Source organism: Eulemur rufifrons, chromosome 19 (genome assembly GCF_041146395.1).
Source record: "Eulemur rufifrons isolate Redbay chromosome 19, OSU_ERuf_1, whole genome shotgun sequence".
NCBI classification, from domain to species: domain Eukaryota; kingdom Metazoa; phylum Chordata; class Mammalia; order Primates; family Lemuridae; genus Eulemur; species Eulemur rufifrons.
The window spans coordinates 96,102,935-96,119,814 of record NC_091001.1 but is presented as its reverse complement, the minus strand read 5'-3'; the positions used below and the strand labels follow the sequence as shown (position 1 = coordinate 96,119,814).

Sequence of the window (16,880 nt, the reverse complement as noted above, 5' to 3'; positions counted from 1 at the left end):
TTGTTTTCAGAGACACGGGTCTTGCTCTGTTGCTCAGGCTGGTCTCAAACTCCTACCCTCAAGTGATCCTCCTGCCTCAGCCTCCCAGAGTGCTAGGATTACAGACATGAGCCACCACGCCCAGCCCTTTCTGTCTTTTTTCTTTTTTTTGGAGATGAAGTCTTGTTCTATAGCCCAGGCTGGACTGCAGTGCAGCAATAAAATAACTCACTACAGCCTTGAACTCCTGGGCTTAGTGATTCTCCCACATAGCTGGGACTACACACACGTGCCACCACAACTGGCTGTTTTTTTAAAAAATATTTTTAGAGATGGGGTGTCACTCGCTATGTTGCCCAGGCCCCTTCTCCCTTTGTCTTTTACTGTGTATGAGACACTACCTTTCATTTTCTTTTTTTTAAAGAGACAGGGTCTCACTCTGTTGCTCAGGTTGGAGTGCCGTGGTTCAATCACAGCTCACTGCAGCCTCAAACTCCTGTAATCCCCCATCTCATCCTCCTGAGTAGCTGGGACTACAGGTGTGTGCTACTGTGCCTAGCTACTTTCCCCCTAATTTTTGTAGAGCTGGGGTCTTGCTTTGTTGCCCAGGCTGGTCTCGAACTCTGGGCCTCAAATGATCCTCCAGCCTTAGCCTCCCTAGTTGCTGGGATTATAGGCATGAGCCACTGCTCTCGGCTCATTTTCTAATTCACCAAAAACAGAGTGGGCTTCAAAGTTTCATCTGTAGGCCCGAACAAGTAAGAAAAATATTTTTCTATCAATGTATTCATTTTGTCTCAATAAAACCAGCCCAAGCGCAGAATAAAAAATGTCTAAGTGATTCATTTTGAAAGGATTTTAACTCTGCTCCCGCTCCTTCTACTTACAACCTCATTAGTGACAGCAGGTTTAAACATCTGCAGACCACTTACTTGCTTACTGAGATTCATCATAAGAAATGATAAGCAATGGTAGAAAAAAATTTATTAGGCTTTGAATATTTTTCTTTTTTCAGCTTTCTACAGAGTATTGGATCTTTGGTTTTCTAGTAACTTATAGTAAAAAATTGAAAGGACATAACTTTACCTGAGATTCAGAGAGATAACCAGCATCACTCCCTTGCTCGATTCCAGTCTTCACCACCTAAAAAACATATAAAGCACCTGTTCATCAGTGTTGGAATAGATAGGCAAGAGGTAAAATAATGCTAAATAAAATTGCCAGTGTTGTTAGCCCTGTAAGAGTAAGTCAAAAGTCTAGAGTGGAGTGAGAAAGAGAAAAGGATTGAGTGCTTGGTTGCTCTAGATTGATTTAATTATCCATCTCTGAAGCTACTGCTAAACCTAGCATAAAATGGAAGTAAAAGCTTAAATTATTCTTCCAAATTCCCTCCTGTTCTTCAAATGTGAGTAGATCTTTACACTTTCAGCCTTTTTCTCTCTCTCTATGCATTCTTCCTCAGGTGCATGACCTAGAACTACCCTAAGCAAAATGGCAATGAGTATGATCCTGTACTCAAATCACCATAATTTATGGGACTGACAAATTAAAGAAAAATAAACAAATCCACACACTTATCTCTGACTTCTCTGTCTAAACTACTGTTGCTTGAATTTCCCATGATATCTAAACTCAGCATATCTGACCTTAACTCATAATCTCTCTTGGGCAAGTCCTTTGCTACCTTAGTATTATATCTTAGGATCTTAGGCAAACTTAAAGCCTGAATTATCAAGATAGCTTGCTAATTCATTCCTCATTTTGTCTCTCCTTCTAATCCATTTTTGTTTCAGTTATTTTTTTGGTTATTTATTTATTTATTTTTGCCTTACCACATGTTATGTGTCTATCTCCCCAGCCCAGACTGTGAGACAAATGCAGGTAAGGGGTCATGTTTCATATATAATGTATTCTGGTATTTTCTGCTCAAAATTGATTTGTTGACTGACCCATTGTCCAATTCTGAAGTCTTTGACTACATGTTCTTCTAATCTTAGACTTTCCAGACTGAAAAGTTCTAAGTTTTAAAGTCTACCATTAGACAAAGATTTCTTCAGTCCTGTGACCATCTTAATTATCCTCCTTGATCTTTCACAGAATGTTTTTAAAATAACTGCAGCAATTGGAAAGTCCTTGAGAGATTTTAGGGACTGACAATGATTTTGACAAAGGATAGAATACAGCTATCAATTTTATTTCAACTATCTCTTGATTAATGCCTGATATTTTACTGGCCTTGTTATTTACCATCCTTCTTACTGATAGCTTTAAACCCATCGACCAATGAGTATGTCTAGTACTAATTTTCTCCAAATACACCACTTTATATGAGTCCTTATAGCTTGCTATGCTCTTCTCTTATTTTTGGTAAGTACTTTAATAGCAGAAATAAGAAGTTTATTATTGAACATACATGGTCCAGATGGCAACACAGAGAGACAACAGAGAGAGAAGATGGCTTTTTATAAAGGGAGGAAATAAGAGAAAGGTGAGAGTATAGGGTAAGACTCACATCAATTATTTTCAGAGGTGCAGGATAAAGGCCTTTGGTCTGCTTTTGCACTTTTTCTTCCACTTTTTTGTAAATCTGTTGCCTGACAAATGGAATAGTCATGGCATACGCTGTCAATTCTGTAAGGTAAAATGCTTTTAGATACTTACTGGAAAGAGCCTTGACTGTCTTGTTAAGTTTGTTCTATAAACTCCATAAAAATGTAGTAATTCTAGCTATCTGAAAGAACTGTTCTTTATTCTGATACATACAATATAAATTTCAACTTAAGCACTTCTTTAAACACACTTTATTTAGCTGATAAATGTTAAAGCTAGGCTTGGGTCATGGGTGTTTATTACACTATTATATCATTCTACTTTTGTATTAATGCTTAAAATTTTCCAAAATAAAACGTTTTTTAAAAATCACTTTAACTGGCTAGTGTAAGGTTGAGGATGACTCTAGAGCAGAGTTGTTATATCCCTTAAGGTTGACTTTATGCCCTGAGTAAATAATGCATTTGCTTTTTCCTCATTTTGAATCTACAGCAAATAAAATTAAATTCCTAGAAAAGAAGTTTTGCCTTTGTTCTTTAACAATGACACTCACTTTCCACCAATCCCTTGTCTCTCTTTGGGGAGATCTTCTTATCAGCTAGTCCTTTGGCAAAAGTAACTGCAACTTCTTCTAGGTATTCAATTGTCCGTTCCTCTGGAGGTTTTAATCCTGGTCCTGTAAAAATGAACATAACAGACTAGAATGCAAATTAGGCTTAGACCAGTCCCAGGTAGTCAAAAACTTAAGCCTGCCAAAGCCAAAGGCTTTACCACAGCTTTCCATTTCAGACTAGAGACTGGTAGGTGGCAAAGTCACAAACTGTGGACTCAAAGAAGGGAAATCACACTGATCAGAGGTGCGATAACCTGCTCTAGGTAGAAAACAAGGAAACTGTTTCAGTCTGACTTCCAATTCTGAGTAGAATGTAGTATGTCTAGTGTGGTCTGCATTCTTGCTGCAAAACTGGAAAAAAAAAATGAATAAACCTCTAAATCCCATGTAAAGACACTGGAGAGCTATAGAAATAACAAGGACTTCATAAACTAAAATTCCAGAGAGGGAAGAGCCTGTCTTAGGTGAACTGATGATTGCTGGTCATTTTTTTTTCAAGGGTATGTGAGGCTTCTGAAGACTGGAGTTGGCTCAAGGAGAATGATGCTACCGGGGGAAAGTGAAACCATCACAGTTTTTGGTGGTCATGTACAACAGATCAGAAGCCAGAAGAAACCAAGTGCAAAGTCAATTTTCCCCATGGAACATTTGTGAAGTTTTAAGGTGGTACAGGAGGCTGAAGGGGCTAGGTCAGAAAGGTAGAGTGAAATCTCTCATCGTGTCATGACGTTTAGTATATAAGGTACTTTTATAGAGAAGGGGGCCTGCAACAAATATGTAACTGAATTCCCCTTCAAGGCCTCTGCCAGATTTTGAACCTGCTTGAGACAGGAGATTAAAGAGCTAGGCTAAAAAAATCCAAACAACAGAATTTATAGGGTTATGAAAACAGACACCTATCAGGCTTTCAATCAAAAGTCTGTACGAGCCACACTGGAAGAAGTGGCTGGGGTGAAAAAGGCAATCTTGTGCAGTATTGTGGTACTGAGGAAACAAAATCCCAATAGAGGGAGGACCCACAACAAATATACAACCAATCTCTCCCTTAAGATACTTGCCCTGTGTGGGGAAGAAGGAAAAACAACTAAGCCTATTTGCTGAGTAACTAAAAAAGCTGCTAGTAGTTTGACTGGGGCCCAGAACAAGAGAAGCTGGTCAGCCACTTGGGGCACATGATTCAAACCTGATGGTGCCTGAAGTGTCAGCAGCAGACAGAAATGCTGTTTGGAGTCTTTAGTGGGCCCCTTGTAGGTCAATCACAGTGCAGACCCTTAGGATTTTGGAAAAAGCCCTACCATCCTCTATGAATAACTGGTCTCCTTTTGAGAAAGCGTTTGGCTTTGTTAGTGGGCCTTAGTGGAGATTCAAAGCTTAACCCTGGGCTGTCAAATTTACCAGGTGACCTGAGCTGCCTATCATGAAATGCATGTTGCCTGACACACTGAGCCAGCGCAGCAGCACTCCATTATCAAAGGAAAGTGGCATATATGAGACTGGGCTTGAACAGACCCTAAGGGCACAAGCTGCATGAGGAAGTGGCCAAAATTCCCATGGCCCTTATTCCTCCTTTCCTCTCACAGCCTGTACCTACGGCCTCAGGGGGAGTTCCCTACCACCAGCTGACTGGGGAAAGGAAAACTTGACCCTGGTTTGGAGATAGTTCTGTATGATATACAGGACCTCTTGGAAGTGAACAGCTGGAACACTACAGTCTCTTTCTGGGACATCCCTGAAGGACAGTGGTGAAGGAATATCTTCCCAAGGGTGGTACTTCAAGCAGTGCACCTGGTTGTTCATTTTGCTTGGAAGGGAAAATGGTCAGAGCTAAGGGGCTATACTGATTCACAGGCTGTGGCCAATGGTTTGGCTGGATGGTCAGGAACTTAGGAGGAACATGGATGGAAAACTGGTGGCAAGGTGTTATGGGCTGAATTGTAGCCTCTCAAAATGCACATGTTGAAGTCTCTAACGCCCAGTATCTCAGAATGTGACTGTATTTGGAAATAGGGCCTTTAAAGGGGTGATTAAGTTATAATGAGGCCATTAGGGTGGGCCCTAATCCAATCTCACTGGAGTCTTTATAAGAAGAAGAAATGTGGACACACAAGAGACACTAGGGATGTGTGCTTGTATTAGAAAGACCCTGTCAGGACACAGCGAGAAGGCAGCCATCTGCAAGCCAAAGAAAGAGGCCTCAGAAGAAACCAAACCCACAAACACCTGATTTTAGCTTCCAGAACTGTGAGAAAACTTGTTAAGTTTCTGTTGTTTAAACCACTCAATTTGCGGTATTTTGTTATAGCAGCCCTAGCAAACTAGTACACAAGGACACCTGGGGAATAGGTATATGGATAGACCTCTCTGAAAAGGCAAATCATGTGAAAATATTTGTGTCCCATGTGAATGCTCAGCAAACGGTGACCTCAGCAAAGGATTTCAATGATTGAGTGGATAGGATGACCCATTCTGTGGATACCAAACTCATTCCCCAGTCTCTCCTGCCATCGCGCCATAAACACAGTGGCCATAATGGCAGGTATGGAGGTTATGCATGGGCTCAACAACACAGACTTCCACTTGCCAAGGCTGACCTGGCTACAGCCACTGTTGAATGCCCCATTAGCCAGCAGCGGAGACCAACCCTGAATCCTTCATATGGAGATTCCCCAGGGTGATCACGCAGCTCCCCTGTGGCAGGTTGATTACTTTGTACTGTATGTACCATGGAAAAGACAGTGCTTTGGTCCTTAATGGAACAGACACTTAGTGTGGATATGAATTTGCCTTCCTGGCGTGCAACGCTCCTGTGAAAACTACCATCTGTGGACTTACAGAATGCCTTATGGACCATCATGGTATTTCACACAGCACTGCTTCTGATCAAGGAACTCACTTCACAGTACGTGAAGTGCAGCAATGGGCCATGCTCATGAAGCACACTGATCTTACCATGTTCCCTATCATCGTGAGGCAGCCGGCTTGATACAATGTGGAACGGACTGTTGAAGATTTAGTTACAGTGCCAGCTATGTGGCAACACTTTGCAGGGCTTAGTTAATGTCCTCTGGGATGCCGTATTAAGTTAGCCTCCAACATGGGCTATTTCTCCTACAGCCAGGATTCATGGGCCCAGGAATCAAGGAGAACAAATAGAAATGGCTCTACTCACTATCACCCCTAGTGATCTAATCTACCAGCAAAATTTCTGCTTCTTGTCTCTGTGACTTTAGGCTCTGCTTGTCTAGAGGATTTAGTTCCAAAGGGATGAACGCTTCCATCAGGAGACACAACAATGATTCTACTGAACTGGAAGTTAAAACTACCATCTGGCCACTTTGGGCTCCTCATACCTCTGATCAACAGGCAGAGAAGGGGGGTTACTGGACTGGTCAGGGTGATTAATCCCGATTACCAGGGGGAAATTGGGTGCTACTACACAACAGAGGTCAAAGACGAATATGTCTCATATATGGGAGATCTCTTAAGGTCTCTCTCAAGGTGTCTGGGGAAAGGAAAACTTGGCCCTGGTTTAGAGATAGTTCTGTGTGATATGTAGGGACCACTTGGAAGTGAACAGCTACTATAGTCTCTTTCTGGGACATTCCTGAAGGACAGTGGTGAAGGAGTATCTTCCCAAGGGGTGGCACTTTAAGCAGTGCATCTACCATGACCTATAATTAGTCAGTGGAAAACTACCCCCAATTCACACAGGACTGCTAGTAGCCTCGATCTTTTAGGAACAAAGGTTACCCCGCCAAGCAAAGAACCATGACTAACTGAGGTACTTCCTGAGGGCAAAGGGAATATGGAACGGGTAATGGAAATAATGCCTTCCCCACGCCAGACTTGGTGCACAGCCAGTGCACTGCAGTCTCTAAGGGAGTTGCGGTCAAGGACTCAGGTCTCCAGAGCTGGCTGTGTGTGCTCTTACACATTTGCATTGCTGGCTCAGACACCTTCATTCCTAGGTCTCTTTATATGGGGCCTTTGGCCAAGGCCTACTTCAGGTGCCTCTGCTGAGGTGTCTTTATTGAGGAAGGAAGGGGAAATCTTAAACACTTTTCCCTCACTCCCAGTCCACTCCCTGCCTCCACCCGGGCTCCATAAGCTGCAGGAGCCTTTTGCTCAGGGCTTCCTCAACAGTGAGATGACCCACACTAAGTGCTAATCCACCTGACCCTCAACCAGCACACCATTCCATGGAGAAAACGGTACGGGGAGGAGTTGGTGCTTTCTGCATTTTAGCCTTTTGCATAAACTATCACAGTAAGCGATTAAAGGCTTCACTGTTACTTTCATATTGGGTTGTTGCTTTAATTGGCTACTGTGACATTTGACAGCTCAGCTCTTTCTCCGGATCAGCTGACCTCTTGACAGAAATGAATACTATAATAGTTATGAGTATTTTTTCCTTTTAATAGAATAAAAAAGGGGGAAAAAAACAGCCCATACAGTTACCTCAGTAGAAAAGGCATCTGACAAAACTCAACACCCATTCTCAGCAAACTATGAATAACAGGGAATGTCTTCATCCTGATAAAGGGCATATATGAAAAACCTACAGCTAACATCATACTTGATGGTAAATGCTTTCCCCCTAAAACTGGGAACAAGTTAACAATATCTGCTTTCATCACTTCTATCCAATATCGTACAAAGATCTTAGCCATTGCAGTAAGTCAAGAAAAAGAAATAAATGGCATCCAAATTGGGAAAGAAGAAGCCAAACTGTCTTTATTTATAGACTACATGACTATGTGGAAAATCCTTACGAGTGAATAAAAAAAGGCTGATAGAACTATTAGAGTAAATGAGTTAAGCAAAACTACAGGATGTAAGGTTCATGTCTAAAAACTAATTGTATTTTTATGTACTAGTAATTAATAGTGAGAAATTAAAGTAAAAAGGTCTAACAGCCTAAAAGTATGAAATATCTGGGTATAAATTTAACAAAATGTGTGCAAGATACGTTCACTAAATGTATGAAACACTATTGAGAAAAATTAAAGAAGAACTGAATAAACAGAGAAACAAATCAGTATTTTAAGGATGTGAATTCTCCCAAAACTGACATATCGATTCAATGCAATTCCAATCAAAATCCTAGCAGGTATTTTTGTAGATATGGACAAAAGGATTATAATTTTTTTTTTTTTTTTTGAGACAGGGTCTTACTCTGTTGTCCCAGCTAGAGTATAGTGGCTTCATCATAGCTCACTGAAACTTCAAACTCCTGGGCTGAAGCAATCCTCGTGCCCCAGCCTCCCAAGTAGCTAGAACTACAGGTGTATGCCACCACACCAAGCAAATTTTCTGTCTTTTGTAGAGATGGGGTCTCACTGTGTTGCCCAGGCTGGTCTTAAACTCCTGGCCTCAAGTCATCTTCCTGCCTCAGCCTCCCAAAATGCTAGGGTTACAGGTGTGAGCCACTGCACCTGTCCTTAAGATGATTATAAAATTTATATGGAGATGCAAAGGAACTAGAGTATAGGCAAAATAATGTTGAAAGAAGAGAACAAAGTTGGAGGACTTATACTGCCTGATTTCAAGATTTACTATAAAAATATTAATATACTAATCAAAACAGTATGATATTGGCTTAATGAAAGACATACAGATAACTATGTATAGGAATCTAGATTATTGACAGATAAGGTCAACTGATTTTCAACCAAAGTGTCAAGGTTGTTTACTGCGAAAAGAATAGTTTTCTAAACAAATGGTTCCAGGATGTTTGGATATTCATATGCAAAAAAAAAAAAAAAAAAATAAAGACCCTCAATCCTTATCTTACATCATATACAAAAGTTAACTTGAAATGGATCACAGATCAAAATGTGAAAGAAGAAAACTTCTAGAAGAAAGCATATGAAAAAATCTTTGAGATCTTAAGTTAGAAAAGCATTTTTTTAGATACCACACCAATAGCATGATCCATAAAAGAGAAACTTGATAAACTGAACTTCATTAAAATTAAGAAATTTTGCTCTTATATGGTAATAAGCCACAGACTGGGAGGAAACTTTTTTTTTTTTTTTTTTTTTTTTTGAGACAGGTGTTGCTCTGTCACCCAGGCTAGAGTATAGTAATGCGATCATAGCTCACTGCAACCTCCAACTCCTGGGCTCAAGTGATCCTCCTGCCTCAGTCTCCCAAGCAGCTAGGCTTACAGGTGTGTGCCACCACACCAGGCCAATTTTTTTTTTTTTAATTTTTTGTAGAGATGTCACTATGTTGCCCAGGCCAGCCCTAAACTCCTAGGCTCAAGAGACAGTCCAGCCTCAGCTTCCCAAGTAAGTGGGATTACAGGAGTAAGCCACCATGCCCACCCTGGGAGGAAATATTTGCAAATTATATATCTGATAAACAACTTATATCCCAATATAGAAAGAACTCTGAAAACTCAGTAGTAAGAAAAACAGCTCAATCAAATAAAATGGGAAAAGATTTGAACAGACATTTTACCAAAGAAGAAATAGAGAAGACAAACACACGAAAGATACGCAATATCTTTGGTGATTAGGGAAATATAAAACCACAATGGACCGGGTGCGGTGGCTCACGCCTGTAATCCTAACACTCTGGGAGGCCGAGGTGGGCGGATTGTTTGAGCTCAGGAGTTCGAGACCAGCCTGAGCAAGAGTGAGACCCCGTCTCTATTAAAAATAGAAAGAAATGATTTGGAGAGCAAAAAAAAAAAACATATATATACACACACACACACACACACACACACACACACAAAAATTAGCCAGGCATGGTGGTGCATGTCTGTAGTCCCAGTTACTCGGGAGGCTGAGGCAGAAGGATCGCTTAAGCCCAGGACTTTGAGGTTGCTGTGAGCTAGGCTGACACCATGGCACTCTAGCCCAGGCAACAGAGTGAGACTCTGTCTCAAAAAAAAAACAAAAACAAAAAAAACCCCACAATGAAATATTACTACATTCCTATTAGAATGTCTACAATTAAAAAGACCGACCATGCAAAGTGGCATAAAGTGGTATAAGCACTTTGGGAAAATAGTCTGATGGTTTCTTAAAAGCCAACACATATCTAGCCATGCACAGTGGCTCATGCCTATCATCCCAGCTACTTGGGAGGCTGAGGCTGGAGTATCACCTGAGCCCAGGAGTTTGAGGCCAGCCTGGGCAACATAATGAGACTCTGTTTACAAAAAATTAAAAAGTTAATACATAATCTATTATATGGGCCAGCCAATCCACTCTTCAGTAGTTACCCAATAGAAATGAAACATATGTCCACATGAAGACTTGTGGATTAATGTTTACAGCAGTTTTATTCAGATAGCCCCAAACTGGAAACAACTCAAATGTCCGTCCTTTGCTGAATGGATAAACAAACTATGGTATATTTATACAATGGAATAACACTCAGCAATAAGAAGGAACAAAATGCTGATACATGCAACAGAATGGATGCAACTCAAAAGTATTATGCTGAATGAAAGAAGACACAAAAAGCTACATACCAGAAATGTTCTACTTTTCAATTGTGGTAGCATTTACACAGCTACATACATTCATCAAAACTCAACTTGTACATTAAAAATTAGTAAATTTGTTACTATGTAAACAACATCAATAATGCTGACATTTAAGAAATACAAAAGGATGATAAACATACAGTTTGCAAGAGTGGTTTCCTTGGATAAAGAGAGGCAAAGAAATTGTATGGGGGGAAGTAGCACATCAGTAGATGTCAATTATTGTTAATATTCTCAGTTTGTTGTTTCATGTTTATTGTATTATTACAACAGACACAAAAAACTGAAGTAGGGTTATGCATGGATAATGATACAAGTAATTCAAGAACCAAAAATAATGACTTGATTGAATTCTGTACTCCTTATGTTCCAATTATAAATAAAATAGAAATCAGGGTGATGTCAAAAATAATTTAGTACTGGCTACTTTAGAAAATTTCCCTCCTCAGAATGATGACTCTTTTCTTAAGCGTTTGAGTTCCACTTTAACTGATATTCAAATGTTAACTCTTTCAGAAAATAAGCAACTTTACAAGGCCCAACTCTGAGCCATGCTAACACTTACCCAGGGGTTCCACCAATTGGTCAACCAGTCCCATTTTCTTTGCTCTGTCTGCACGAATGTTTCTACCAGTCAGCATCATGTCAAAAGCAGCAGGCACACCCACCTAACATGCACACGAGGATTGGAGTAGAGTGGGAAAAATCAGGATGACAACTATAGTTTATAAACATCAAATGAGTAAAATATAAAAATGAAAAAAAAATCAAACCAGATTGTTATGCTACTTAACAGTAAGTTAACTCATAAATTCATTTACATTTAGGTAACTTTTGGGATTAGATACCTCCAGCTGAAGCAAAAATGTCTTTATCACTTCTTTTAATTCAGTATGTAGGATTTCTGTCTTATGGAATTGATAAGTTAAAGAATGAATTTCATGTTTCCTAAAATTGTACATTTATGTCATTCTGAGTTTCTTCTCTATCATTTATATAGTACTTGAAATTCTTATATTGAAACTAGTAGAGACTTTGAGAAGCCTGATATTTTTGACAAAGTCTTTAGAAAGAATTTTAGGCTTAGCACAAATAGAAATCAGCTAGGGCTTCTTATGTGGGATACTAGAAAAATGGCTTCTAGCAACATTTAAATACTAACTATAGTTTAAAAAGAAAGAAAGAAAGAAAGAAAGAAAAAAACTCAACAAATATTTTCTACACACACATATGCTATTCATTCTTTCAATAAATTCTCTTGGCATTTCCTAAGAAGGAATGCACATTATTTATTAGAAAACTAACACCATAAACCTTTCTTTTTCTTTCTTTTTTTTTTTTTTTTGTATTCAGTTCACATCAACTTCCCTGCAAAGAGAATTTCTGCTGAGCCTTGTTTTCACTGAGGAATCTGTAGTGCCAGAAGCTGCGAGATTCAGTGGGCCCTCGAGTGTGATATCAAGATTGCTTTGCAGCCTCCAGGTCTGACTGTCCCTCCCCCTCTTCTTAAAACTACAGAAGCTTGCTGGGCTTCTTTTGGTTCCACAGACTACAGCAATGAAAACATCAAAATCAAATAATGAGGGAAAAGGTCTGTCTTTTATATTTATCATGAAATATGATCCACAGTTTTGAAAAACTGTTAAGATGGTACTACACAGAAAAGGAATGAAGTAAACTGTAAGTCCCAGAAAAACAAGACATGTATCTTATTTATTTTTATACTTCCTCAGGGACTCACAAACAATCTTGATCAATAATTCTGTGGAATTGAAAAAAATAAATACCAGGAATAAAAATCTGTCAGTGATCCTATATACTCATATGTTACTTGATTTCTAAATTCTACAATGATTGACCATTATTACGCATTTTATACAACAGGAAGTGGATGTAAAGGGGCATATAGGTACTGAGATTCTGAAATTCGCAAGGAGGGTCTAAACTCACCATTTTGGGCAGCCTTTGTGTGCCTCCTGCTCCTGGTAAGATCCCCAGCAAGACTTCAGGGGCACCTAATACTGTTTTTCTATCTTTTGTTGCTATTCTGTATTGGCATGAAATAGCGAGCTTCAAACAAATGAAAGAAAATTAGAATGTTAGAAAATGTAACTTTGTAACATCTTAGGATCTGTGAGGGTCTAAAGATTACTTATAAAGCAGGAATGTGCCCAAGGAATAAACTGAAATTCTTTAGGCTGGTATTTGATAATTTCTACATTTTACCTTTTCAGCCTTTTTTCATACTTCTCTCTCTAATTTATTAACCTCTTTTTGGGTGCAGATCTCCTTAAAAATCTGCTGGAAGCTATGGAAGCTCTCAATAGAAAAATGCACACGCAATTTTACATGTTAGGTTAAGAAGCCCTGTACCCTACAGAGACTCTCCATTCTAATCAAGCAGGTCTACTTATGATGTCCTAATAGGCTTTGCTTATCCTTATCTTTGCTCACACCATGTCATAGGTATAATACTTTCCCTACCATTTGCTGATTAATCCAATTCTGTCCATCTTTTAGGATCAGGCACAAGTTTCCCTAATTAGTAATCACGTATCACTTAACAACAGGGATATGTTCTCAGAAATGAGTCATTAGGTGATTCTGTTATGCAAATATCAGAGTATACCTACACAAACCTAGATGGTATAGCCTACTATACATCTAGGCTATATGGTCTAGCCTATTGTTGCTAGGCTACAAACCTATACAGTGTGCTATTGTAATGAATACTGTAGGCAACTGTAACACAATGACAAACATTTGTGCATCTAAACATAAAAAGATTACAGTAAAAATACAGTATTGTAATCTTATGGGACCACTGTCATATAAGCGGTCAGTCATTGACCAAAACATTGTTCTATGACACATGACTATATATGTGAAAGTGTCTAGCATAGAGCCCAGAATGTGATAAATGCTTAGAAAATGTTATTTTCTTTCCCTTTCCTTCTTTCCTACATGTTTCAGTCTAGTAAGCATTTTTCTCTCAAATCTATTGTCTTTATTATTCACAAAGCACTTTAAACATAAATTATGCTTTCTGTGTCTCAACTAGATGTAAGTAGCTTAAGAGCACTGGTCACACTTCTGAATCTTTGCCCTGCAAACTTAAACTAGATTTTTGCTTCTGAAAATGACCTTAGAGATCCAGTTCAAATCTTCTCAATTTGTAAATGAAAACATCATACCTTGATTCAATCGCTCTGTGCCACTTGTTCTGTGGCGTGCAGAATAAGAAGTAAAACCTATCCAGAAGTTTGATAACTAAAAAGAAAGGTGGTTCACCTCTGAGAACTGTTTTTAGGCAAAACAGTAGCCTAAAGGTTTACAGGTGGTGAGTCCCACTGAAGAGCTGGATAGTGTCTCAATGACTTTGGAATAAATCTATACCTCAAGTCCTCCTCCCAGGCAGGATCCGCTGATGGCAGCCACAATAGGCTTTGTGGACTTTTCAAGTTTCTCAAATGTTCTCTGTGCATCCTGTGATATTTGTGTTACTTCTTGAGGGGTCTTGCAAGCAGCTAACATGCTACAATGTCCATGAAAATAGAGAACAGGAAAAAAAGGAAAGATGAAACTATAACCTACTTTGTTCAATACTTCATCCACAATACACTTATCCTACCATATATCAATATTTGGTAATGAAGCTTCAAATACTCATTAGTTTAAGAATGATTTTGCTTCAAATAGCACTGATATGAGCAATATCATCTCTCTATAAATTTCTGGATCCAGAAAACATAAAAGAAAACATGTTGCATAATTTATTTTTGCTTCTATAACGAACCATTAGATTACAAAGCTCTGTACGTGAGAAAATCTTCTGGTACATATTTTCATTATCAGATTAAACATTTTCACTATCAGGTGGTTAAATAGCAATCAAATTGACAGCAAAAGAAAGTTCACAAGCTGTTTCAAGGGATCTAAAACCTTTAAATAAATCCCCCTAATGATTGAAAAAAGATCTGGTACAAAAATGTTATATTCAATGTCCTTTATTGTCAGTTTGTGTCATTTGCTACTTTGTTTCTGAACACATTTAAGAGGTGGATTTTATACTTTTGACCAAGAATAACTAGTATTTTCTGTCATTTTATACACTGGGAGTTGCTCTGAGGGCTTCATAGAAGCTTCATGTGTTTTCCTATGGATATAGGTCGCTACTGCAGGTACATCGGTATTTCATTAAGGTCAAATAACTGAACTAGGTCCAGCATGGTGGTTCACACCTGTAATCCTAGCACTTTAGGGGGCAGAGGCACCAGGATTGTTTGAAGCCAGGAGTTTGAGACCAGCCTGGGCAATAGCGAGACCTTATTTCTATAAAAAATGAAAAAACATTAGCCGGGTATGGTAACACTATAGTCCTAGCTATTTGAGAGCCTCAGGCAGGAGGATCACTTAAGCACAGAAGTTTGAGGTTGCAGTGAACTATGATGATGCCACTACACTCTAGCCTGGGCAACAGAGTGAGACCTTGTCTCAAAACAAACAAACAAACATACAAATAATAATTGAGCTAGAAGAAAATGCAATTGATACACATAATTGTGCTTTTTCTAAAAAATAAACATTAAATAGAACATTTATAAATTCTAATTACTATACATAAATATAAAAGGGTACACAATGTAGAACAAGGTTTAAAAATATACAAACACCTTAAGTACAAATTACTAAGCCTACAATGCTAGTTTTGTCTAAAATACAAAGAATAACATACGAAATATCCATATTTTGACAGAATTAACAACTACTATTTTAACCCATTAAACTAGCACTGAAATATCATTTGCTCTCCTTATTATAAGTATAAATAAGTTATATAAACATACATTTTATCATTTAAAAAAGGGAAAGAAAATACTAGTTGCATCTATAAAATTTCCTTTGACACCCTGAAGTCTTACTACCCACTTCATTTTCCCTGAAGCAGCTACTTTCATGTTTGTAGTGTATCCCTCCAGGTCAACTATATACTTGCATCCATAAATAATATAAAAAATTATTTCATGTTTGGTTTAAAAACATTTATATAAACTATATACTGTATGAAACATTCTGCAACTTGCTTTTTCAATCTTAACATAACGTTTTTGAATTCTAACATTATGTTGTGAACCTAGTTAATTCCTTTTACTTGTTTTGTAGCATTTTATCATGTGAATATTCCACATTTTGCTTTTCTATTTCCATACTGACTGGCATTTCACTTGTTTCAAATTCTTCATTATTTTAAACTATACAGGACTGAAGATCCTTGTACATTGGTCCTTATGAACAAAGGGTGAGATTTCTCTAGATCATATGATATATTTTTAATTTTACTAAATGTTGCCAAACTGCTCTCCAAAGTGGCTATACCAACTGGCATTCCTACTAGTAATATATTAACTTTCTCATTTCCCCAAGTCCTTGCTAACACACAATATTTTCAAACTTTTAAATATTTGCTGGTCTGATAGGTAAAAAATGACATCTCATTATTAGTTTAATTTTATAGTATTTTTTATTCTACTCTAAAACTGCTTTCAACTTCTTTAAGGAAAGGCTGTACTTAGTCTCAGTCTTACATGATTTAAACAATAAGCCCCTCTCCCTCTTTTATCAACTTTATTACACTCATAAAAACAACTTTAAAAACTTTCAGAGAATTTATTTCTACCTTCTTTTTTTTTTTTTTTGAGACAAGGTCTCACTATGTTGCCCAGGCTGGCCTTGAATCCTGGGCTCAATCGATCCTCCTGCCTCAGCCTCTCCAGTAAAAGGGACTATATAGGCATATGCCACTGCAAACTGACACTTCTACCTTCTTTTAAAAGGAAGAATTATTAGGTCTAAGAAACACACTATTAACCAAGATAAAAAGCAACTTCAAGTTTCCTAAAACTTACTTGATATCAGCACCTGCAATAAAGCAGCCTGGCTTTGATGAGATAAGGACGGCACTTCTGATTTGATCACTAGCCCAGATTTCATTCATTACTTCCACGAACTCTGAATGCAGTTCTTTACTCAGAGTATTTACCTGCCAAAGGGAAATATATAAACCCAGGGTTTCAATCTGAAGTAACAGATGTCCACATCACCATCAAATGCTATTTTGATTATGAACCTCCCCCTGACCTCCACCCCAAAACCAGTAGCTTTCTGCTCAGGCAGCTTTAGCCAGCTATTAATACAAGCATTTCACCCTTGAAAATAGGTCTACTCAAAGCAGGA

General features: G+C 38.4%; 1 protein-coding gene across 1 annotated transcript in view; it reads right to left on the bottom strand.

Moving 5' to 3' along the window:
• HADHA (hydroxyacyl-CoA dehydrogenase trifunctional multienzyme complex subunit alpha) overlaps window positions 1–16,880 on the bottom strand; it is a 40,278-nt gene that overhangs the window by 15,702 nt on the left and 7,696 nt on the right. Inside the window, exons 4-10 of the mRNA XM_069494107.1 lie at window positions 16,553–16,686; window positions 14,043–14,181; window positions 12,597–12,716; window positions 11,212–11,314; window positions 3,083–3,205; window positions 2,492–2,610; window positions 1,066–1,122 (exon numbers count right to left, since the gene is read on the bottom strand). Of these exons, the coding sequence (XP_069350208.1) occupies window positions 1,066–1,122; window positions 2,492–2,610; window positions 3,083–3,205; window positions 11,212–11,314; window positions 12,597–12,716; window positions 14,043–14,181; window positions 16,553–16,686 (795 nt within the window). The remainder of the gene's footprint in view (window positions 1–1,065; window positions 1,123–2,491; window positions 2,611–3,082; window positions 3,206–11,211; window positions 11,315–12,596; window positions 12,717–14,042; window positions 14,182–16,552; window positions 16,687–16,880) is intronic.